The 24928-nt window shown below is 34.0% G+C and overlaps 1 protein-coding gene across 1 annotated transcript; it reads left to right on the top strand.

The window, feature by feature from the left end:
- Positions 1 to 11986: 11986 nt before the first annotated feature.
- On the top strand, positions 11987 to 24543 carry LOC114925432 (uncharacterized). The gene is made up of 8 exons (XM_072220395.1): positions 11987 to 12283; positions 12341 to 12760; positions 12857 to 13507; positions 14069 to 14934; positions 23943 to 24050; positions 24241 to 24259; positions 24306 to 24415; positions 24519 to 24543. The coding sequence occupies exons 1-8, from the start codon at positions 11987 to 11989 to the stop codon at positions 24541 to 24543; spliced, it is 2496 nt and encodes an 831-aa protein (XP_072076496.1).
- Positions 24544 to 24928: the final 385 nt, after the last annotated feature.

Genomic DNA, 24928 nt, shown 5'->3' with positions numbered 1-24928 from the left:
GTTGTCTTGATTTTGAATTGTGATTTTTATTAACTTTCACACCAGAACACAATAACACACAATGTTTTCTTCCTTCAAAAAAAAAAAAAAAAAACTGACACCATAACACAATGTTAATGTACCAAAAGCAAACCTTTTTTTCTCTAATCCATCGTTTGGTTTGAGAGAGAATGGTAGGATGTAGGAAAAAAAATTAAATAAAAAAACATTCTCATTCCATTTGGATATGAAAGAAAACAGAAAAAATAAAACAATTATAGTGAGTTTCACCACAAATATTTTTTTTTGAATCACAAACAAAAAAATAGGAGAAAGTATTTTTTTTTGTTTTTCTAGTAGTATCCTTAATTATACGTTGTTACTATAAATGGTTCCAGCCAGTCCTTCCGAAGTAGATCTCGTTGATATCGAAAAGTGTTCTTGGATCTCATACTCTTTTTTTGGTGGTACTATAGATCCCTCGAAAATCTGACCCGTGCATAGGACTTGCAAAAAGGACTGTGACGCTCAAATTAAGGGATAAGTATTGTTTTGGTCCTCACGTTGAGGGTCGGAATCGAACCCGTCTCCGATCTAATTTTCGATTTAGAATCATCCCAACATTTTTTTTCGTATTAAAATCGTCTTTTTTAATTTTTATTTCTAAACTACCCATCCTTTTTAATAAAATTTAAAAAATTAAAAATAAAAAAAATAAAACACGGTTGGGGTGGGGGGAGGGGAGACAGGGAGGGGGAGACCGGGGGTGGGGGTGGCGGTGGCGGGAAGGGGAGACGGGAGGGTGGGGGTGGGGGAAGGGGAGACCGGGGGTGGGGGTGGCGGGAAGGGGAGACGGGGAGGGGGAGACCGGGGGTGAGGTGGGGGGTGGGATGGGGGTGGATGGTGGTGGGAAGGGGAGACCGGAGGGGTGGGGGAGGGGGGAAGGGAGACTGAAGGGTGGAGGAGGGGGGAAGGGGAGACGGGGAGTGGGGGAGGGGAGACGGGAGGGGGAGACGGGAGGGGTGGGGGAGCGGGAGGCAGGAAGGGGTTTTATTTTTTTTTTAATTTTTTAAATTTTATTAAAAAGGAAGGGTAGTTTAGGAATAAAAATTAAAAAGGACGATTTTAATACGAAAAAAAAAACGTTAAGGATGATTCTAAATCGAAAATTAGATCGGGGACGGGTTCGATTCCGACCCTCAACGTGAGGGACCAAAACAATACTTATCCCCTCAAATTAATATTAATTTTCAGAATATCTTAATTAAAACTACGAGTTTGGTGGTTTATGTGTAATTCTCATTTGCCTTCTACAATCCTGATCTTTTTCTATTTATTGTTGTTTAATAATAACTGACTTGTATGTGCTTTGGCCGAGTTTTGCGTATGAGCTATTGAAGTGCTAAATGATTACTTGATGATATCAAGTTTAAATATTTGAAAATCGGTTCCGAGGTATGACATCGTATATCCGAGTTATTCGAATACGGATCACAGCCCCAAGCTTGACTTGTGTATTTATATGGTGTAAGCAAGTTGAGCTTTGCCTAGATGATAGCACCATTGTATACCTCAGTACTTGAACTATCCTATATTCCTATTAGCCCCAAGCTCAACATGCAGTTGTTTTGTTAATACTTAATACAGACAAGCTTGGAGATTTTTTTTAGATATATATTAGGTTTAATTACTCTATAGGTCTCTATAATTTCACCAAATTTTCAATTAGGTCAATATATTAATATATATTTTTTCTTTTCAATTAAATCTTTATACCATATCATTTTTTTAAAATTTAGTTTCTATTAACGTTAAACGTCTAAAAAACGTTAGTAAATTGTGAATTTACTTATCTACCTATGTCCCCCACTATCATTGCTTGCTTCCCATCACTTTCCCACTCTTCTTCCATCACAATTCCATTGCCAATTTCATCTCCTATAACCTCATCATCATCAAGCATTCTCCCTGCTGAATTTTCCTCTTCTATTTCTTGATCATCTTTCTTAGAAATATTAAGTCGAGCATTTGGTAAATGTGACTCATCATCCTTCACAATCCCTTGTTCATAACCATTATTTGATGATATCACATATTTCTCATAATTCTTAATCACATTCTCAACACCATCCTCTCTAAATTGGTCCTCATCTTCATCAAGAAGCATAGGATATTTATGATTATAAGGAATATGGAACAACTTACTCATTAATATCTATGTATAAACACGGCTTGCCAAGAAGAATGCATAGTTGGAAGGTTGAGGTGCCGTCAGGCTTCAACCTTAGCTTGCAACGTAGCAATGGCCTCCCCTTCCCCACATTCTTGTTCTTCCTCTTCTTTCTCTATTTTTTCCTGTATTTGTTGATTTTGGTTTTATTTTTCTAGCTTTTAGATTTAATAATTTTTTTTGTGATGTGATTTCTTTCCTTTGTTGTGTCATTATTCTCCTGTACGGATGGTTTAGATGTGATCTGTTTAAAAAATAAAAAATAATTTTTAAACTTGAGATATTTTAATTAGAATTTAAGATATTTGAGTTTGTTAGTCTAAAAACGGCTTTTGACTAAAAAGATAACTTACCAATTCATAATAGCTTATTTAAGAACTTAAGATGACTGATAATTGATGCAATGAATATAAAATAAAAAAAGAATAATTTCTTATGTGCTTTCCATGCCGGTCGTGACCATAGTGGTAGCTATATGGTCAATGATATAGACAAGAAGTTGAAGTTCCACTTGTATTTCTAACTATCTTCCACATTCGTTGTTACATTCATCATTCATCAATGATTCTAATCAACCCTCCCTCGCTATACCCTTGTAGTAATCTTTCAAGATATGATTAACTTATGCAACCATTAGATCATCCCAATAGGAGAATGTTCACTCACAAGTATCATCCACCTTACCTTCTACTATGAGTCTATGAAAAATATGCATGTAGTTTTGTATCATTAACAAAAATATTATGTATTCAGACTTAACAGAAAAATTATTGAGATGTAATAATTACTGTCGTGCGGTTACTTTGGGGGAATCAAAACCATTTAATTGAATAGTAGTTGAAAAATTTCTTTGATCTAATGGTTGGTAAGTAAGATTGGTAGAGATCATGTGATAGTGATTTTGTTGGTCCTTTATTGACTTTTCTGTCTTCGTGCTGAGAGTAGTCTTTGTGCCCTACTTCAACAAGTTTAGCCAAAATAGGAAATGACTTCAAAAGGTTAGTAACTTTCACTTTTTTACTGTTTGAATTTTCTTCCTCCTGTTGATGGCTGAAAACAAGGTTGTAGAGGTAAAAGATGACTTATATGAAAGAGTACATGTGGATGTGAAATGTTGTGCTTCCCTTTTTCAGAAAGAAAAACGGTTTTTGAACTTGGCGTTGTTAACTGGGTTAGGAGTAGTGATTTGGTTGCTGTGGAGTTTATCCCCTATAATGGCGAGGAGAGGGTGTGCGAGAAGAGGGGTGATTAGGCTTATTTTTACTTTTATAGTTGCATGTTAATAAAGCTGAATGTTAGGTTTTTCTTTTCAGATTTTGAGTGTAAAGTATTGACATAGTTGAATTATGCTCCGTTATAGTTACATCCTAACACATGGACTTTTCTTCGAGCCTTGATGGAGCTTTTGGAAATTCCTCCATCACTGAATTTGTTTTTTTCTTTCTTTCAATTGAAAAGAGTTCGAATGGATCTCTGGGTAAACCTTAGTAGTTATCTAGGCCGGTTGCTTTTTGTATTGTATAAGTCTTCTTTTAAGAACTTTAAAGAAATATTCGTGAAAGTCCATTCTTCGAAAACAGAGTATCCTTTTTTCTTGGATGACGAATTAGGCGAGAAGTTTTCTCTGTATTGGTGTCTGAAACCAATGTAAATTTTAGATGTTATGATGAGAAGTAATGAAGAGAATTTGATCCTAGATTTCCTGATAGATTATTTCTCAGCGGGAAAGTTATTATCAATTTCTGATATGTTGAAAGTGGAGATTAATAAGAAAGCTTTAAAGGAGTATATAGGTAAATACTAGTATGGGGAGTTTTAGTTTTTGTGAGGATGCTATTTTAATATATGTCGGTTGTGTGTTACAGGTAGGAAGGTTTCGAGCTTGTCCTCTGATCGGTTGAAGTCTTTTCTAGACCAGAAAAAGAAGAATGAAAGGGATATCTCTACCATCGGAGTAGACAGGGATATGGCATAGATGATGTGGAAGCTAGTGCTCACCCTCACAAAATAAAGAGGAAAAAGCTTGATTCGGAAAAGTCTATTGAAGTTCTTTTTACGACTGATGTAAAGATGGGTTCAGATGGTGGGAAAGAGGTTAGAAAATCGATACAGCTTTAAGGTTTTATTAGTGGTGTAGATGCCCAATCTGTTTGGGGTGACCATTTTCCTCTCATGGAATTAGCTAACAAGATCACTCAATATCTAGATGATGTATGATTTTTTAAGGATGTAGGAAAAGAGGTTATGGGACAGTACATGTAGGTAAGAAGGAAAGGTACTTATATGTTTGATGTTTCCAGTTGTTATGTTGTTGTGCTAAGTTTGTTGTGCTCTTTTTAGGTGATCGGCATGAGGATGCTTTGTATGGGTCGGACAAGGAAACTACTGGGGGCCGAAGAGAGAAAAGAGTTAGAGAAGATACCAAATTTAGAGAGGTTGTTGAAAGAAATAGATGTAGTTATTGTTGATGTGACAACAAAAATGAAGAGCAAAGAAGAGGAAGTGCTAAGGTTGCAGGGTCAAATATGCAATTTGCAGAATCAAATCTAGGAAGCTGATAATGAGAAAGGAAATATGACGTTGAGGATCCATGAGCTTGAAAATGAAGTGTTAGAGATTTTCTCGGCTAGATTTGATCGCGCTGTAAGTCAAGTTGTTGCCTTATCCTCCGATTTTGAGGTCGACAATCTTGATGTTACTAAGATTGTAGTGAATGGCAAACTCGTTGATGATGAGGCCAGGGGGAAGCTGAAGATGAAAGGATGAAAGTGTGGCAGCTGTTGATAAGAATAATTGACTCGTTTACTTATGTGTTTGTGACTATGTTATTGCTAGTATGAAAACTTTTTGTTTTGTATATTTTGATGGATTTGTCGGATGAACAATGCATGCACTTGTCTGTGTGTTTTGAATTTTTATGAATGGTGATTTGTTTTACCTATGTATTGCTAGCTTCCAACGTTTGTATGTTGGTTAGGTAGAGATAGAAAAGAACACTGAATGTTATTTGGGTTTTAGTAGATCTTCGAATGTAGAAGGTGCAAAGTGATCGAGCTCGTTAAAACCTCCCCGAGTAAAATCTGAAATGAAAAAAAAAAACCTTAGTGATAGAAAAAAAAGTTCCTCTCGCCTCTGACTTTTACAGATAACTAACTGTAGTATAAACGTAATGATGATACATCCCAAGTATTTGGTAGCTTGGCCCCTGTCATAGTTTGCAAAGAGTATGCTCCTCATCCGTGTACTTTTGACATTTTGAAAGGTCCGTCCCATGTTACAAGAAGTTTTCCTTGCCCTGGTGGTTTTTGCATGTCTTCTAGTTTGTGTAGGATGAGGTCTCCTTGTTGTAATGCTCCTAGAAGTGTCTTTTTGTTGTACTTTCGACGTATGTTAACCTACATAGGTTGTTGCCTGATTTTAGTTGAGTCGCGTTCCTCATCTAGTGTATCTAGCTCGGCGAACCGTGCATGTATGTTAGTTTCCTCATCCAAAAAGTCAGTTTGCAACGATCATTGAGAAATTTCTACTGGGATCATTGATTTTGTGCCATAGACTAGTTGGAATGGTGTTTCTTTTGTTTTTGTGTGTGGTGTTGTGTTATAACTCTACAGTATTTTAGGGATTAGCTCGGCCTATTGACCTTTAGCTTTAGTTAGTTTTTTGCATAAAGCCTACAAAATAATTTTGTTAGCAACCTCGGCGAGCCCATTAGTTTGTGGGTGCTCTACAGAGAAAAAATGATGTTTATATATAGATTTTCTAAGAAGGATGCTAACTTCCTATCAGTGAATTGCCTACCATTGTCAATAATGATTTACTTAGGTAATCCGTATCTACATATGATAGACTTCCAAATAAAAGTTCATACCTTTTCCAAGGTTATTTTGGCAAGTGGTTTTGCTTCTATCTATTTTGTAAAATAATCGACTACAACGAGAAAGAATTTTACCTATCCCTGTAATGCAGGGAATGGTCTGAGGATATCAAGCCCCTATTTGTGAAAAGACCATATGATGTCTACAGTGTGCAAGATCTCAGCAGGGCTGTGGATTCTTAGTGCACACTTCTAGCAATTGTCACAGCGTTGCACTTTATCCATGCAATCCTTCTTGAGGGAGGGCCAAAAGTATCCTCCTCGTAAAACTTTCGAAGGTAAACTTTGGCTGCCTATATGTGTGCCACAGATTTCTTTGTGTACTTCTGACATTGTGTAGTTAGATTCCTCATTTCTGAGACATTTCAATAGTGGCCTGGAGAAACCTTTTTTATATAGGTTGTCTCCAATGAGGGTAAAGTAACTTTCCCTCTTTTTAAACAATCCCAAGTTTTCTTCTGATGTTGGCACCTATCTAGTTTTCAAATAATCTACATATGGTGTTCTCCAATTTCCTTGCTGTGATAAATTTAAAATATGTATGCTATATATTCTTGGTTTTCCAAGGGTTAGTTATGATAATTCTGGTGATATATCTGTTCTAGTAGTGGACTTTAGGATTGCAAATCTGAGGCGTTGAAGGTGATGTTTGGAATGGGTGAGGTCAGTTGTTGTAACGTCGAACCTCCTCCTTCCATAGTTAGCATGGCTCCGTAAATTCTCTTTCTGGCCGAGTTGGTGATACCTCCTCTTGCAAAGCCCCCTGAGATGTAATTGATAACTTTTCTTGCTACAGAAGCTTGACTCGGAGTGGACCATCTTTTGTTGTCCTTGGAGGTGAAGCTCGGTTGGTCCGTGATCGTCAGAGGCTTGTTGCATCTTTTTGAATTCGTCTATTAACGTATTTGTCCAACAATTCTTGTCATGCCAATCATTCTAACTAGTCTTTTGCCACCACATATTCATCAGTTATGTGACCGAATTTTCGGTGAAAAGCGCAACACTTGCTTCTGTCCACGTACTTCTGATCTTGATAAGTTCCTACGTTGCTGGGTGTTTTTATGATCTTATCATGAAGGATTTCTTTGATTATGTCTTCTCTCTTAGTGTTGAATTGGGTATATGAGTCAAACTTCGGTGTTAGCCTGGATGGTTTCTTGTGATCTCGCGTTTGACTCGGCTTTCATCTCTGTGGGGTGTCTGTTTTTTGGTTCTCCTAGCTTCCTTGAGTTCCTCGATCTCCATCTGTCCAACCTCTTTGTCTCTAAACTCAGTTAGTGTTTTGGGCTTGGTGACAGCAATCGTTTAATTTCTTGGAATTTTTCTGAGTAGAGACCACTCTTCAAGGCATGCAAATGTACATTGAAACTAAGATCAGGAGTATTCATCGCAACGTTAGCGAACCTTGTCATATAATTTTTTAAGCTTTCATATTGGTTCTACTTTATTGTGATGAGGTAGCCAGAGTCATGGATGTAGGTTTTTGAAGCCGTAAAGTGGTTGATGAATAGATCGGCAAACTCCTCAAAGTTGGAAATTGAACCTGCAGGCAAACTAGAAAAACAAATTAAGGTAGTTCCATCCAAGAAAGTAGAAAAAGAACGGCATAAGATTGGATCAGAAATACCATTTAAAAACATCATGGACTCGAATTTGGTGACATGTATTTTGGGATCATCGATCCCTTCATATGGCTTCAAAGTTGTTCGGAGTGTAAAAGTTTTAGATATTTGAAAGTTCATTATTTCTGCCAAAAAAAGGTTCGTTCTTCTTTTTGTGGTCTTTGGGATGATGAGTTCCATTGCCGAGTTTGTCTCAGAATGGTGTTCATCTTCGATATTTTTCTTGTTGACATTCTTTTTCTACCCATCCTCTTTGGTCCCATCTGTGTTACTGACGAGAAGATCAACCATCTTTTTTACTTCCGCCTTGAGTGCGGTGTTCATGTCCACCAGTTCAGCATGAGTTGGAGTTGGAGGAGGTGGTGGCACAGCACCATCAGCCATGGTCGTTTTCCTGCAAAAGAAGAACAAATTATAATCATGGGATTATACGTAGTACCGGCTCCACGGTGGACACCAAATATTCCGGTCAGGAATCGTCCTTCCGAGGTATATCTCCTTGACACCGGGAAGTGCTCCTTGGTCTCCTACTCTTTGGTGGTGCTATAGGTTCCTCGGAAATTTGACCAGTGCGTAGGACCTGCAAAAAGGACTCCGACACTCAAATCAACATCAATTCTCAGAATATCTTAATTAAAACTATGAGTTAGGTGGTTTATGTGTAGCTATCATCTGCCCTCTATAACCTTGATCTTCTCCTATTTATCGTTGCTTAATGATAACCGACCTGTATGCAGTGGCGGATCCAGAAATTTTATAAGAGGGGGGCCAAATTAAATATAAAATAAATTAAAATATAACGTAATAAAAAATTAACAAAATATAATTTATAGTATATTGGTCAAAATTAATAATTATATTATATAAGAATTAACATTCAACTATACATACTTTAAGATTTTGGAATTTTTGAATTTGGTCTGCGATATTTCATATAACTAAAATTATCAATTTATCATCTGAAAGTAAATTTTAAAACATTCTCTTTTTCAACCTATACAATCATATAATTTGCTAAAAGTTCGTCTTTCGTCTTATTTTTAAATATTATTTTAATAATTTTTGTTATTTAAAAAATCTATTTAATTGTTCCTGTTAAGCAAAAGTTTTTTTTATAATTATTACTTTTTACATTAATCTAAACCTAAAATTTTCAATAAATTTTCAATTATTTATATATTTATATGTTTTTATTATTTTTTAAATTTATTTGTTAATTACTACTAATATATTATAATACACAATATAATTTATACATATTAAGTTACTAACTTATAAATTTCTTTTAGTATGTAATATATAAAAATATATTTAATCTATAATATATATATATATATATTAATTATATAATAATAATAAATTAATAGTGCTAATTTTTTTTAAAAAAATTGGGGGGACCATGGCTACCTTAGGCTCCCTTGGATCCGCCAGCGCCTATATGTGATTTGGCCGAGTTTCGCGCAGGAGCTATTGAGGTGCTAAACGATTACTTGATGAGATCATGTTTAAATATTTAAAAATCAGTTCTGAGGTATGACGTTGTATATCTGTGTTATTCAGGAATAGATAATAAATTATAAATTTATTTTAATATGTTATTATAATTAAAAATACTATTTGTTTACTAAAATTAGTCACTAAAATCAACCACCATTATATTTAAATAAAAATATGTATGTAGTTTAATTTATTTTCAATTTATATTTATATTTTAATATGTATTTTATACTAATGACTGGCTTTGATAACTAATTTTAATGTATACGTAACGTAATTGTATTACAATATTTGTCACCTTGCTTTAAACGTTACATTTATTAAGCAAAAAATTTATATCAATGTATAAATTTATAATATTTAAAAATTCAATTAATAATAAATAAATAATAAATAAAATATTTATATTTTATTTTATAAAAAATAATATATCATTTTATATGCTAATTATTTTCTCTTTTATTATTTTCTCTTCTATTTTCTTTTAATTCAAACAATATCAAAAATAAATAATAATTTTTTATTTTTTATTTTTTTATTTTTATTTCTCTTATTTTTCTCTAGGTAATCTGTTTAATGAAATTATCAGAGGTGATCAAATTTTCTTTTAATTCAAACAATATCAAAAATAAATAATAATTTTTTATTTTTTATTTTTTTTATTTTTATTTCTCTTATTTTTCTCTAGGTAATCTGTTTAATGAAATTATCAGAGGTGATCTAATAATCAAAGAATTGAATAGCACATACGAAATCTGTTTAATTCAATGGCGGTTAGTGTATCCAAAAAAGTTTTATAATTTCTCTTATTATTATTATTATTATTATTATTATTATTATTATTATTATTAAGATTTAACTAACATGTGTTTTAAAAATACATAATAACACTATTATTAATAAAATATTTTAAATATTTTTATTTAATAATTAAAAAATAAATATATTAAAAATTTTAATTTTATTTTTTTAATTTATCATCTTAATATATACTCCTATTAGGATTCAAATTAGATAAATCCTTATCGTTATATCAGTTTTATATTGTTTTTCTATCATAAAAGTCTTTAATTAATTATGTTTCACTTTTTTTTACTACAAAGAATGTAATTATTTGCAAAAACATGACATGTAACTAAAGGATAAACATAAATTAGATAATATCTATATATCTGTAGTATTAAATTATCAATATTTGGTTTATAAATTATAAATATTATTCGATTTGCATGATTATCGAATTAGATTGGATTTGACTCACACTCTAATAAAATTGAATCGTGGATATCATTTATGTATCCGCAGATTTGATCTATAAAGTCGCAACATATAATAAATAAATATAATTAAATAGTATATATAATTAAGTTTAATCTTACTATTTTAGAAAGTCTATTTTTTTAATGGACCACAAATACGACACGAAAGAAAGTGCTATGTTAGGATTTTTTAGTGCTCTGTTAGAGTTTCTTAATGGAGTTTCTACTGCCATCAAGACTGCATTGTCAACGTCAATTAAATCTCAATACAAATCTACTTAATCTGCATGGCTGAGACAACGAGGGATGAAGATCAGACCGAAGAAGACAACCGGAAAGGAGGTAGGAATGTGATTCTACTGGAAGAGGCAGACATATCAGAAGGTATTAATGCTTGCTCCAATAGTCTCTATGGCAGACTCTTTGCTTCCAAAACCTTCTCAATTGGAACCATGGGGAATGCTTTAAAGGCTATATGGGAAAACCCGGAAGGATTTAGCGTGAGTGACAAAGGGGATAATTCCTTCCAATTCTTTTTTAATAAAGAAGTGGATGTCTTGCGTGTTGAACGTGGTTTTCCATGGCTATTCAAAGATTATGTGCTCCATGTCAAGAGATGGAAGGAAGATTAGAACTGTGATGAAGAGATTATTTTCAATTTTCCAGTTTGGGTTCAATTTTGGGGTTTGCCATAATCGTTTAAAACCCTCGAAGTTGGACGTAAATTGGGAGAGAAACTGGGCACAGTGTTGGAGGTAGGTAAATTTCAGATGCGAGGCAGAGAAACTAGGATTGTGAAGACCAAAATCAATATTGATGAGGCCAGGCAAGTGAGAGATCAGTTAATAGTGGCAGGACCTAATAAAAAGGAGGTAGAAGTGGCACTGCGCTATGAGAGACTTGGAAAGTTCTGTACCTATTGCGCAAAATTGGGGCACGAGGTGAAAAACTGCCATGATCTGCTGAAGGACACAGAAAGTGATATGGTAAAAGAGGATGACATTGGCGAATGGGTTAAAGCCAGTCAAGTGGGAACGTGAATCTACTCCGAAGGAGAAAGAACATTCAACAACTCAACCCAAAATCAGAATAAGGCCACTCAACATAAGAAAAAACTGGTCTTAAATTGCTTATTGGAAGAATTTGCAGGGATGTCAATGCAAGAAGGGAAACAAAGTTTGAAACCACAAGACACTGGTAACAGGGCAGCACTTGAGTCACCTCAATCAGCCAATTCTAGAACAGAATGCATGGAGGTTATCATAGCTGGTCAGTTCAATACCAAGGAGGATGAAGGGCAGCTTATGCAATTCGCTATTGGGCAGTGTCTCACCACAGAGAAAGGTAGGAAGTGGAAAAGGTTAGCAAGACAAGGTGCTTCAGAGTCAGATACTAAAAGTGAACCCAAAAAAAGGTTGATGAGTGGTATAGCTGAAGGATTTACAAAGAAAGCAAGAACAGAGGATGAAAATGAAGTTGAACAGATGGTGGAGGGTGCCAACCTACAAATGGCACCCAAGGCGCCATGAGAACTATAGTTTGGAATTGTCGGGGTTTGGGGAGACCCCTGACAATTCACACCTTAAAAGGGATCTGTAAATCCCACTCCCTCGAGATTGTGTTTATAAGTGAAACAAAGAACCAATCTCGACAGGTGGAAGCAAAACTTCGGGTATGCGGCTACGAAAACTGGCATATTGTTAACCCGGCAGGAGTGGCAGGAGGACTTGTGCTAGCTTGGAAGGACAGCATCAGTGTTCAAATTATTAGCAGTGGAGAATTCTTTGTGGCAGCCGAAATTAAGGAAGTCGGAAGTAGTGAGGTATGGGCGTTCATTGGTGTCCATTTGAGTTGTTCAGAACAAATTTGATCCTTACAGTTTGAGGAGCTTACAACAATGAGCCAACACCTGGAAGGAAAAACGGTAATAGCAGGCGATTTTAATGCTATAACAAGCCAAGCGAAAAAGGAGGGTGGAGGCCAAAAATCAGCAACCACCACTGCAACATTCACTAATTTTATTGACAGTAACGAATTAGTGGATATTGGAATGGTGGGGCGCCCTTTCACATGGACAAATCGAAGACAAGGAGAGGATTTGGTGAAGGAGAGGCTTGACCGCTATTTAGTTGGGATGGAATGGAAGTTGAAGTTTCCGAATGCAGTGGTGCACAGGCTCACAGAGTCAGGCTCAGATCATGCTCCAATTTTGATGGAAACCGAACCTCAATCCTGGCATAGTAAAAGGCGATTTAAATACCAGGAACGTTGGTGTGGAGAAGAGGATGTCAAGAGAATTGTCAGCGAAGTGTGGAGAATGGAAGTTGTAGGCTCGACTATGTTCTCCTTGGCCCAAAAATTGAAAGTTTGTAGACATAGACTAGTTCAATGGTAGAAAACTCACAAAGCAAACTCTCGGAAAGAAATTGAGGACCTTCAAGCTAAACTAGAGGAGTTGCGGGTGGCTGGAATCAATGGGGGAGAGGAGGTAACCAGTTTGGAGGAGAAGTTGGAGCTGGCATATTTGAAAGAAGAGAGCTATTGGCGAGAAAAATCTGGAGTCAAGTGGCTAAAAGAAGGAGATCAGAACACTAGATTCTTTCACCAGAAATTTCAATCAAGGATGCGAAGGAATAGAATTTGGAGATTAGTGGGGAGGGACAATGAGATTGCATCAAAACCGGAGGATATTGCAAAGGTAGCTGAAGACTACTTTTGCGATATTTTTACTTCTTCTTGTTCGGCTGATCCGAATCCATACTTAGAGGATTTGGAGCCTAAGGTTACAACTTCCATGAATCGTAGGATCCAAAGGCTAGTAACTATGGACGAGGTCAAAAGAGCTACATTTAGTGTTCATGCTCAGAGTGCTCCTGGTGATGACGGGTTTACAGCTAAGTTTTTTCACTTTTTCTGGGATATAGTTGGAGGTGACGTTTTTAAGGCAGTGAGAAGTTTCTTTCACAGTGGCAGAATTCTAAAAAGCTTCAATCATACTCAAATTTGTTTGATTCCAAAGATGCCAGGTGCCAGTGACATGACTCAGGTACGACCGATCAGTTTGTCTTCAGTTATGTATAAAATTATTTCTAAAGTTATGGTGCACCGATTACAAGGTATTATGAATAAAATTATAAGCCCAAATCAGAGTGCATTTCTCAAAGATAGACTCATTTAAGATAATATTCTAATTGCCCACGAATGTATGCACTATTTGAAAAATAAGAGAAGTGGGGCAGAGCATGAGATGGCTATTAAACTAGACATGAGCAATGCTTATAATAGGGTTGAATGGCATTTTTTATGGTATATTATGGATAAGCTGGGCTTTGATGCTAAATGGATTAACTGGACTAAGGAATTGGTAACGACTGTTTCTTATTCTATCGTTGTGGAAGGTCAACCTTTTGGCTATTTTAGGCCAAATAGGGGCATCCGACAGGGTGACCCCTTATCTCCATATCTCTTTCTTTTTTGTGCAGAAGGGCTTTCCTTCTTGCTACACAAGGCAGAGCAAAATAGATTAATTCAAGGAGTTCAAGTTAATCGGAGATGCCAAACAGTTAATCACCTTTTGTTTGCTGATGATTCAATCTTTTTTTGCAAGAGCGTACCTAATACAAGCCAAAGTATTCTAGAATTGCTAGAGATCTATGAGGGTTTCAGTGGGCAAAAAGTCAATTTGAATAAGTCGGCTATCTTTTTCAGTCACAACACACCTCAGAACACAAGACTAGCAGTTGCTCAGACACTAAATATTGAACATATCGGAGCACAAGACAAATACCTGGGACTGCCCTCTATAGTTCAAAAATCAAAGAAAGCAACCTTTGGAGCTATCAAGGTTAAAGTTCAGAAGAGGATTATGGGTTGGAAAAGAAGTCTATTGTCATCAGGTGGCAGGCACACGCTATTGAGAGCGGTGGGGGAGGCGATTTCTATTTATACACTCTCTTGTTTCAAGCTCCCGGACACGCTGTTGACTGAGATTTATAGCATGCTCTCGCAATTTTGGTGGGGTCAAAAAGGCGCTGAACGAAGAATGGTTTGGATTAAATGGGACACAATGACGAGACCGAAGAAATATGAAGGGCTGGGGATCAAGGACCTAAGGGCGCAAAATTTGGCTTTATTGGGCAAGCAATGTTGGCGTCTAATGAAATACCCTAATTCTACTCTATCAAGAATGCTCAAAGCTAAATATTTCAGATATACAGATTTTCTACATGCAGAGATAGGAAGCGTACCGTCGTGGGGCTGGAAAAGTGGTCTTGAAGGGTGCAAGGTGATCGAGAAAGGCTTGTTATGGAAAATAGGCTCTGGCACTAATGTTCGCATCTCCCATGACCCCTGGCTCCCACCACCAGTGCCCCTTAATGTCCCTCAAAATGCACTCATAATCCCGCCAAATCTGCAAGTGTATTACGTTAGTGCGTTACTAAATCTTTATAGCCAACTGGAAAAACACCAACGGTAATTCGAAACCAATAGATTCGATTTGATGGTTTTGTAAATTCGACCCCCATTGTTTTGATTTAATAGTTGTTTCCATATCCCATTATTAGATTTATACATTACTGACATTTTTTCATTTTATCACGGTTTTACGTATAATTTTCATAAGTACACTTTTTTTTATCTATTATTTCATCAAATTACATTGAGTGTCCATCATCTACATCTTTGTATTTTATATATAATATTTTATATATAATATTTTTACTTTATATCAATTTTAAATTTATAAATTTTTTACTTTATAAAAAATAGTGATAATGAGTAGAAATAGTATCATTTATATAAGTATTAAAATTTTTGTTTTTTTTATTTTTAATACTTTTGAATTTTTATTATTATAAATTTTTTATATTTTGTGTACTCCTTATTTAAAAATTTTTTGATATTCTTGTACTATATTAGTACTCATATTTTTAGTAAAAATATTTTATATATATATATAAAATTAAATACTAAATTAATAAATATTATTTAACTTATTTCAAAGTCTAAATTATACTTTCAACTTAATTTTTTATTTTAAGTACTTGTATAAATGATATTATTTCTACTCATTATCACTATTTTTTATAAAGTAGAAAATCTATAAATTTAAAATTGATATTGTTTCGGTGTAAAAATGATCACCGAGGTATAGCTCGTTCTGTCGATGCTTGAACTAGCTTTCCTTGGAGTAAGGAGGTGGAACGTCGTCTTCTTACTGGGGAGGCGGCGTTGGGCACCTGCAAAGGGACGCTCAAGTAAAAGAAAGAGTGTAAAGTGATTCATAGTAAAACTGAATGTATTGCGTACCTGTGACTAAGCTGGTCACTCGTATATATAGTGTTAGCTTTTAGGCGGTTATTCGTATTAGGTTTGACAAAGTCTTGTTTGCTATTATCTCGGCTGCTGGAGTTATGGTAATTTTAGTTAGAGAGATTTACGGGGAAGTTATCTCAGTCGATTTGCTGATTCTGATTCCGGAGTTGTAGGTAGAGGCCGATTTAAGGGAAACGGATCATAACCCCCAAGGTCGACTTGTTTTGAGAAGCCGGGTTATAAGCAGGTTGACATTAATCCAAGTTATAGTTCGGAATCAGAATCAGTGGAAACCCCCAAGGTCAACCTTGTTTATTAGTGGCTTGAAAAGCTGGTGACCGTGGGTTGTTGGTGGATGAGCCAGATCTTTGTTTTTTAGGAATACCTCGGAAATGGGATGGTACTCTCTTTTAAGTTGGTTTGGTGTTGACTCTTTTTTGCGGTTGATTTGAATTTATCGGATAAGTCGGTTAGGAAAGCAAAGCACGTACCCCATGTACTCCTGATGTAGGACGTGTTTATTTAGTTTTAAGCAGATTCCGATTTATAGGTTTACTTGAGCCGAGTTATAGCCAACAGATCATAGCCCCCAAGCTTGACGTGTGGTATTTTTGTGGTGATACGACGGGTTGAGCTTATGTATTTTTGTGGTGTTATAAATCGAAATAATAAATATAGCTCGGGATAGTGATTATAATCATAGTTCAGAATGGTGATAGTAATGGTAGTAGCCCCCAAACTCAACTTGTTGTATGTTAAAGAGTGATAGTCATGCTTGAAATTTTGGCGCAGATGAATAGTAAGATAAAAGAAATTTAAGAATGATTAAGGATAATGGTTAAATAATGAGGATAAGCCCTCAAGTTGAATCTAATAGCATGAAAAATAAAATATTTTTTTTTTTGAAAAAAAGGTTCTTGGTATACATCGGCTTAATTTTGACTAATTTCAACTTATAAATGCAAATTCGTATAAGTGTGTTGTTTGGATTGAATCGGACTTATAGATGAAAATATGATTGAATTTGTTCCGACATATAACTGTTACTGCATGTTTGAGTATAGTGGAGTATAGTGAGGTTGAAAGAGGTAGCATGATTTGCATGATAATTGTTCGGTATACCATTTGATGCTTTGGAATAGTTTGATCAAAAAGGTATTTTTGACTTATAAGGAGTAGAAATATTGATGAGAAAAACAAGTAAATGTTGACTTGGTTTGACAAATTCAATAAGTATGACTAGTAGTAATCAATGACGACCGTTGTTGATAGGTCAATATGTTGGTTGTTGTTGAGTTGTTTGGAAAATTGGTGAACTGATATAATAGACCGGTTTAAAATTGGGCATAGCATAGAGGTTGCCAATATTTAGAGTTGTACCAACTTATAGATCGGTTTGTTTGAAATTATTCTGACTCATAGGTGTCGGGTTGTTTTAAATGAGTTCGACGTATAGTTGTCAGTTCGTTTGAATTGAAATTATTTCGACTCATAGGTGTCGAGTTGTTTGAAATGAGTCTGACTTATAGATGTCAGTTTGTTTGAATTGAAATTATAACTCAGGAGAGTATATCTCGGTCGGAGATTCATATATGATTTTGAAGATTCGGAGTGGTTTTATCTTGTATGAGATGACTTATAGATCAATTAGGAATGATGAAAATGACAGGAAAAAATAAAAATAAGAGTACAGATATTTCATTAATGAAAAAATAATACATACATCTATTAGGCTAGTATTTGTATATTAGAAAGTACAAATTGTCCGAGTTATAATCTGCATGGCGGTACTGCGGTTGATTTGGTGAGATGATCTATAGCACTGGCTTTTTTTTTTCATCGGCATGATTGTATTACCCTGTATATAAGACTTTGACGTAGAAATGTATAATAGAAAAAATAGTACCAGATATACTTAAAGAAAGTCAATCAACAATGAAAGACAGATTGACAATATACAACAAAATATAGCATGTTCAAGATTGGTATATGAAATGGTAAGATACATTAAGGTAAAATGGTTCAAGTATATGGGTTAGTGCATACTTTATAAGAGGCCATGTAAAATAAAAAAAATTATATAAGCGGGTAGGTTATGCTAGTATAGGACGTATCAATTTTATATGTTGAGGTTATTCGTCTCTCAATTATCATTCAAGTTAATTTTTGGGTTTTTTTTTGTAAATTTATGTTTTGAATTTGTTGGTTAAAACTAAAATAGAATCCATTTGTTCGGGGAGCAGAATAATTGAAAAATAATGAAAAAAGACTTGAATAAAATAGTATGGATTAAATACTGAGCAATCAAAGCGTGATTTGAAAAGTAAAATAATAATTATAACAATGACAATGTAAACAAGAATGAGAAAAACTTGTTGTAGGTGGGTTTAGATTCATATATGATTCAACTCTTGGTTATATATCAAAAATAATAAAATCAATTTATTTGATCAAATACCTGCATAATTATGCTAATTCGAAATTTCTAACGAAAACATGGGAACTGAAAATGTAAATATGTAGTTAAAATTATATGTACCGTTAGATAATGTTACTAGAACATTTGGCAGAAATTGGTTTCTCTATTGATGGGTTTGGAGTGACTATTACCATATAAGAATAAGTAATTTGTATTTGTGCTGCTTCATTGAAACGCTAGATGATATTACCGAGCATTGTGTCGACCTTAGTTGGGAGAAAATCAAGTTTGAATCTTTATCTATGCTTTCATTACCGTGAGTAATATTCATGTCGTTGATTTGAAGCTTTATCAAAATTTTAACAATGGCTAATGCAGTTTTTGCTTCTATTTCTTTTAAACAAGAGTTCGACTAAAATTATTAGCTTTCAATAATTGATAATAACAAATATAAAGGTAGATTGATCATGTACAAAAACATAAAAGCAAAGAATAGATAATAACAAAATTTGATATATTTTATATCATGTTTGTTTTTACATTAATCAAATTACTTGTAAAGACATCATAATTATTTTTAATTTACTGAGAATAAAAAATCATCAGATATTGTGATGTTATATTAGATAAGGCATAAATAATAAAATTGAGTAGCAAATATTTCTAGAATATGTAAAAAATAATGTATATGTCATATGAAAATTTGTACAAAGATATTATAAAATATTGTTAAATTTGGTTAAAAAATTTGAATATAATTCCAACTTTATGAATATAATTTCCCTTTACTTAGATAAAAAGTTTGTGTGAGCTGTTTTCGTTATATTGGTGTTGATGACCGAGTCAGTATTAGATGTGGATCATTGTAATAGTGTAGGTGAAGATGACAATCTAATGGTAGATTTTTTAGTTGAGTATATTTCAGCAAATAAATTATTGAGTGTGCCTGAGATGTTGAAGATTAAATCTATACATACTGCTAAAATGTTATTAATTGAAATGTGAATTGTTTTTATTCAAAGTGTTAGTTGATATTGATGTGTGGTTGGTCTTCAGATTTATAGTTTATTTATAGTTTATAAATGATTTTATATTTTGGATAAGTTGAAACATGCGACGACTAGAAATAATAATAATGAGCTATAAAAAAAAAGTTACCAATGCTTTTAAAAAAGAAAGAAAAGGCAATATCTTAGATGGCAGAGACAGTGGTTTGATTAGTGCATTTTACTTTTAATAGTAGTTGGCTATGAACTTCTACCACCGAAGTTTTGGTATTTTTTTTTTAATTAATTAACTATAATTTGATTGGTATAACTTGAATGTTTGTTAAACGTGAACGTTGTATTTGTAGGTAAAGATATTGTAATACCCTACCACACTAAGCTTTACGCTTAAGCCGTAAAATAGAGGTGGTGTGGTATTACGACCTCTAAACTAAAATGAGTACATATAATAGCAGAAGAATTATAATATGCTAGGAGCCTTGAAGAAAAGAGGAAACAAAAATCGCAAAATAAAAGCGCAACGCTCTAGGAACGGGTTAACCTGCGTGCTAAGAAAACCATAACTATTAAACATATGATAACAGAAGTAGGAATAGAGTGCCAAAGATACAAAATAACAAGCTTCTAACTCAGCCTGCGAAGTCAAGACTGGCCGGAGAATATTTACATATATATATATATATATATATATATATATATATATATATATATATATATATATATATATATATATATATATCCAAAACCAAAAAGTACATATACACAATCCTGCTTCTCCATAAACCTCTAGGAGGATCAAAAGAACAAGTTATGCAGAGAGAAAACTAAGTACATATATATACATCATAGCATAACAAAATAACTCTGTAACCACTCCGCTTCAAGGGTCCAGACGCCTAACGAGATGCCTCTCGACCTGCATCTGAAAAACAACATAGTATGGAATGAGAACCGGAGGTTTTCAGTATGGTAAAGGTGCCACACACATAATATATAAGGTCTTGGAAATGCTAGAGACAATCCTAGAACGCCGACACTCAGATTATAAAGCTTAAAGTATTAAACAAAAGCCATAAAAGGTGGTTTACTAAGGATATTTAAACCTAACTTAACCTTAAATCCAAATCCCATTCTGCCATTCCTCCATACCTCCAACTCCATCATGCATTTTCATAGACAACTAAACAGACAAAGGCAAGCACAAGAAGGTTACAAGTATTGTAGATAACAAATATACATTTAACATGGCAAGTACATTTAGGCACACCCAGTTAATACACAAGCAAGTAATTCAAGTAATATGCATATGATGCATGCCTGTCCTATAGCTGATGAGGCTCATTTGTCGGTTATCCAGCCAACCCGACAAGTCTGAATTGTCCTTAGACTGTCCCCCGACGTGCATCCCCAAGAGTCTATGCATAGATTTTTCTCAAATAATCAATAGTTCTCAATGGGGGTAACATTCCTGGGAATTTATATAGTGCCCGGTCACACTTACGTCGTAGGGTCAACAGAGTATCGAGTTTTCAACCTGGTACACGTGGTGGCAAGCCACAGCACTTAATCCAAGAAATCTCGTATCTCAGATTATTCAAATTCATAAGCCATATAAATAATTCAATTATAATTCATCAACATCTACATCATTCTCAATCGCATCTCATTCATCATTATACGTCAATCATATTCAATCCTTATCCTTCATTATCACACCTCCCATTCCGTCCATCAATAGTTCCAATTCAAAACATAATTCATTCTTTTCTAAATAAATCAAACTTAAAACATGCTCATTTCTTAATAACTCTAAATCAAACCATATAACACTTGAGTCTAAATCTTTTTAAATAATCATATAAACAAAATCTCTAATTTTTATAAAATTTTGGCAGCATTTCCTCTAAAACTCAGACTTTGCCATCCTTTTCGGGTCCAAACCTGCTTTCTTTTCAATTCAACATACCCTTCCTCATCATCATAACAATCACCACAATAAATCTACCTCAGATAAACAATTATACTCATACAATATTCAAATCCAACAACCCAAAATTCAACTAAGAATCATAGTTCACAAATCCTAGGTTTTTAACACAAAATACCTCATTATCACAACAACCTCCACAATAGTTATACCTCAAATCAATAATTCACCAAACTATTAGTTAATCGACAAGCACCAAACCAACCATGTTCATCAACAATAATATTCAACCATAATCCTCTCCAAATTAACATAACAACATTCACCATCCAAAATTAATAACTAATTATTCAATAAACTTCAACTAAATATATTCATCGACAAATTACTAAACATTAAACATACACCTGCATTCCAACTTATCCTATGGTCGTCTAGCCTAAGTTTTCACAGAACATTATATATTAAATGCAAGATACCTAAACCATACCTTGGCCGATTTCCACGTAACGACAAAAGCTATTTATTCAAAACCAAGACAGCCCCTCAAAACTCAACTAATCCGCTTCCCCCAAGTTCCAGTATTCACAATTTCAAGCTCCAATTATTTATTCACAACCTAATACACATTCATAACACATATATATCCAATTTAATACTCAAAGCTCAAATTCAATGAAAATAAAATAGAATTATCGTATCCTCACCTTACCCAAGCTTCACATAAGCAAGAGTGAACGTTTTTCTCAAGCTAATTGGATCCTACAACATCAGAAATCAAATAAATTCAACCTTCCCATTAAAAACTCAAAAATTGGGGAAAAAGAGGGCTGGAAGTGATTAAACAAGTTACCAGTAAAATTGTTCCGGTAGAAACGTAGAGCTCGACGCGGTGAACGCATAACAATTTGACATTCTTTCTTTCCTCTCCCTGATGCTCTTCGACACTGCCAAAAATGGGGAGAAGAAGAACGTGGGTTTACTTAAAGGGCTGGTCCGGTTGGGCCCACGGCCCGGTTCAACCGGTTCGGCCCATTCGGTCCAATCTTGGATCGTTTTCTTCGAAATTAGTGTCAAAATTTTTGTTTCGATGAGTTCTATCCTAATTTAATATAATTTTCTCATTTCTAATCATCCTTATTAAAAACTAATTTATTAACTAATAATCTACTAATTTAACCGGGGTTTACAGATATACCATGAGTAATTGCAATGATTAAATAGATGATACGATATTAATAGATAATATATAATATTTTTATTATTAAGTATAGATACCGTACTTTTAAGTACTTTCATATATATATTTATTATTATGATAAGAAGTTATGTATTCTAATTTGAATTATTATAATATAGAACTTATGGTATCTGAAGTTTTGAACTATAAAGAGGTAACAAAATAAAATGAGTTAGGCATGAAATAATTAAATACATGCTATTTATTGACCATTAGTATTTACCATTGTAAGAGGTATGGGTGGATCTTGTGTCTTTTAGATTATAGAGTCGGTGATCAGCTTATCATCAGGTTGTGTTGCTACTTTCTTCATCACTTCGGTCATCCTTTGAATTTCAGCCTTAAGAGACTCATTGGTCACTCTTTGAATTTTAGCCTTAAGGGACTCAATTTAACTATCAGTTTCGTCTGACAGGAAGTCGGGATCATTGGATTTTGTGGTTTTGTCCTTAATCAAAAAAGCCTGTAAAATGAACGAGAAATAGGAGAGACATAAGCGATAAAAAAGAAAGAAAAAAATAAGAGTAATTACCCAAATTAGTCCCCGAGGATTTTAAAAGCGGACATTTTAGTCCCCAAAAAAAATTAATACACACATTAATCCCCAATGTTTATCTCCATCACCCAAATCAGTCCCCAATCCAATTTCCGGCGTGACTCATCAACGGAAACTGCTGAGTTGGCACGTTCACTCGCACACGTGGCACTTAAGTGTCCACGTATGCTAAAAAGACAAAATAGTCCCTGCACAAGTAGCGAAAAGTGATGTCGTTTTAGTGTCTTCTCCCAAACATCTCATTGCAAATAAGTGTGAAATTCTTCATCTCTTGAAAACCCTAGTTCTTCGAAAGTTTCTGATTTTTGTCCATAACTAGAAATATCAATCTCACTTATTTATGGAAGAAGATCTAATTTTTCCAAAATTGCAGGATACAGCTTTGATTTATGGCGACACGAAATAGGACTTATTCGAATCAGATTCAAGGGTAGATCTTGCAGCTTGGAGTTATGTCTGCTTATGGCCATCAAATGGAGAAAAACTATTCTGCAAGGAGTCTCTTTGGTGATTCTGGTATGTAACTTTATCCCTCTTCTTCATTACTAATATTTTGGCACAAGAGAACGGCACTGTAGCTCCGCGCACTTTCAATTTTCAACACTTCTTTTTTAAATATGATTTTTTGTTAGATCGGCACTATTGTATCTAAGAACATGGACTCCTTTCCTTTATTAAAGTTAACAAAAGAATGAGTATGCATGATCTGTACCTAGCTAGGTATGGTGTATTTACCATATACATACAAGATCATAACTTGGATTAATATAACAATAGTGCACCGTATTCATACATCAAATTAGTAAAAAAAATATAAAAATATACAAAAAAAAGGTTATCAAATTACTAATCATATATATAAACATATACAAAAATGCTTTATCTTTCTCCTTTAAATTATCCTTTTGGTTATTTTGGCACAATATTGATAATTATCTAAATTTTTTATTTCATGATAACAGAGTTGAGGAGTAGTTATGTCTTGGAATCAAGATTCTACATCACTTCTTTTGCAGTAACAATCTTGATTACCTCGCTCGCCACTATTGGCCTTCTAATGATTACTATGCTGGTTGTTCTGATATTTTGCTATTGAATCCTAATTCATCCAATCTATATCGTAGGTAACATACTAATCTTGCCTAAATTTATTCTTTTTTCAGTTTATCAAAGTTTATTTTGAAATAACTGATAGTTTATCATGTCTTGGAAAAAGAAAAGATTTTTTGTGTATCTATAAGTATTCTTTTTTGTTGTTCTAACTCCAAGTTGATTTTCAGCACCAGTTAACTTGACATGATCTTATTGGTGTAGGTTTCATGATAACAACATTGTTAATTGTATGTTAGAGTTGCAATTAAAAGGCAATCTTGTTCTAGGATGTTGCAATGGATGGTGGTGAGATTGTTGGTAATGTTTCACACATATTTGCTGCTGGCACTGCTAGTTTGGAGCATAAAGTCATGGAGTTGCAGAGTAGAACTGACATGTTAGAAATTTTATCCAAATGTAGTTCCAGAAATTGAGTGCAACACGAGATTTTCAATGTATTTTTTGTTATATCGTATTTGCATTGTTGATTTTGGTCATAGGTTGCAACTGCTTCTTTGTAACTGATATATATAAGCAATGATTCAGTTCAAGGTTTGAATGATATTTGCATTCTGTTTTCTTTGTGAATTGAATCAAAGTTACATTAAACAAAATATTTGCAACATATAAGTGTTTATAAGTTTTACAAAAGATTTTCTTGGATGTTCATTATAAGATAATTACACAATTATATTTGTATGTAATCTAGCAAATTATTGGCTTAGTACCAAAGCAATTAATAAAAAAACAATAGTGTATGAATGGATTTGTTCCCTGGATGTTAGTTAATAAATTCATATACGCATTGGATCTAATATAACAAACTCTAAAGATACTAGCAAAGAAATTAACAAAAACAAGAAAAAGGTTTTGGCACCATTAACAGAAAAAGAAAGATCATATATGACAA

Source organism: Arachis hypogaea, chromosome 16 (assembly GCF_003086295.3).
Source record: "Arachis hypogaea cultivar Tifrunner chromosome 16, arahy.Tifrunner.gnm2.J5K5, whole genome shotgun sequence".
Classification (NCBI taxonomy): Eukaryota; Viridiplantae; Streptophyta; class Magnoliopsida; order Fabales; family Fabaceae; genus Arachis; species Arachis hypogaea.
Note: the sequence above shows the minus strand (reverse complement) of the source record. Positions and strands in the feature narration are given on the sequence as shown.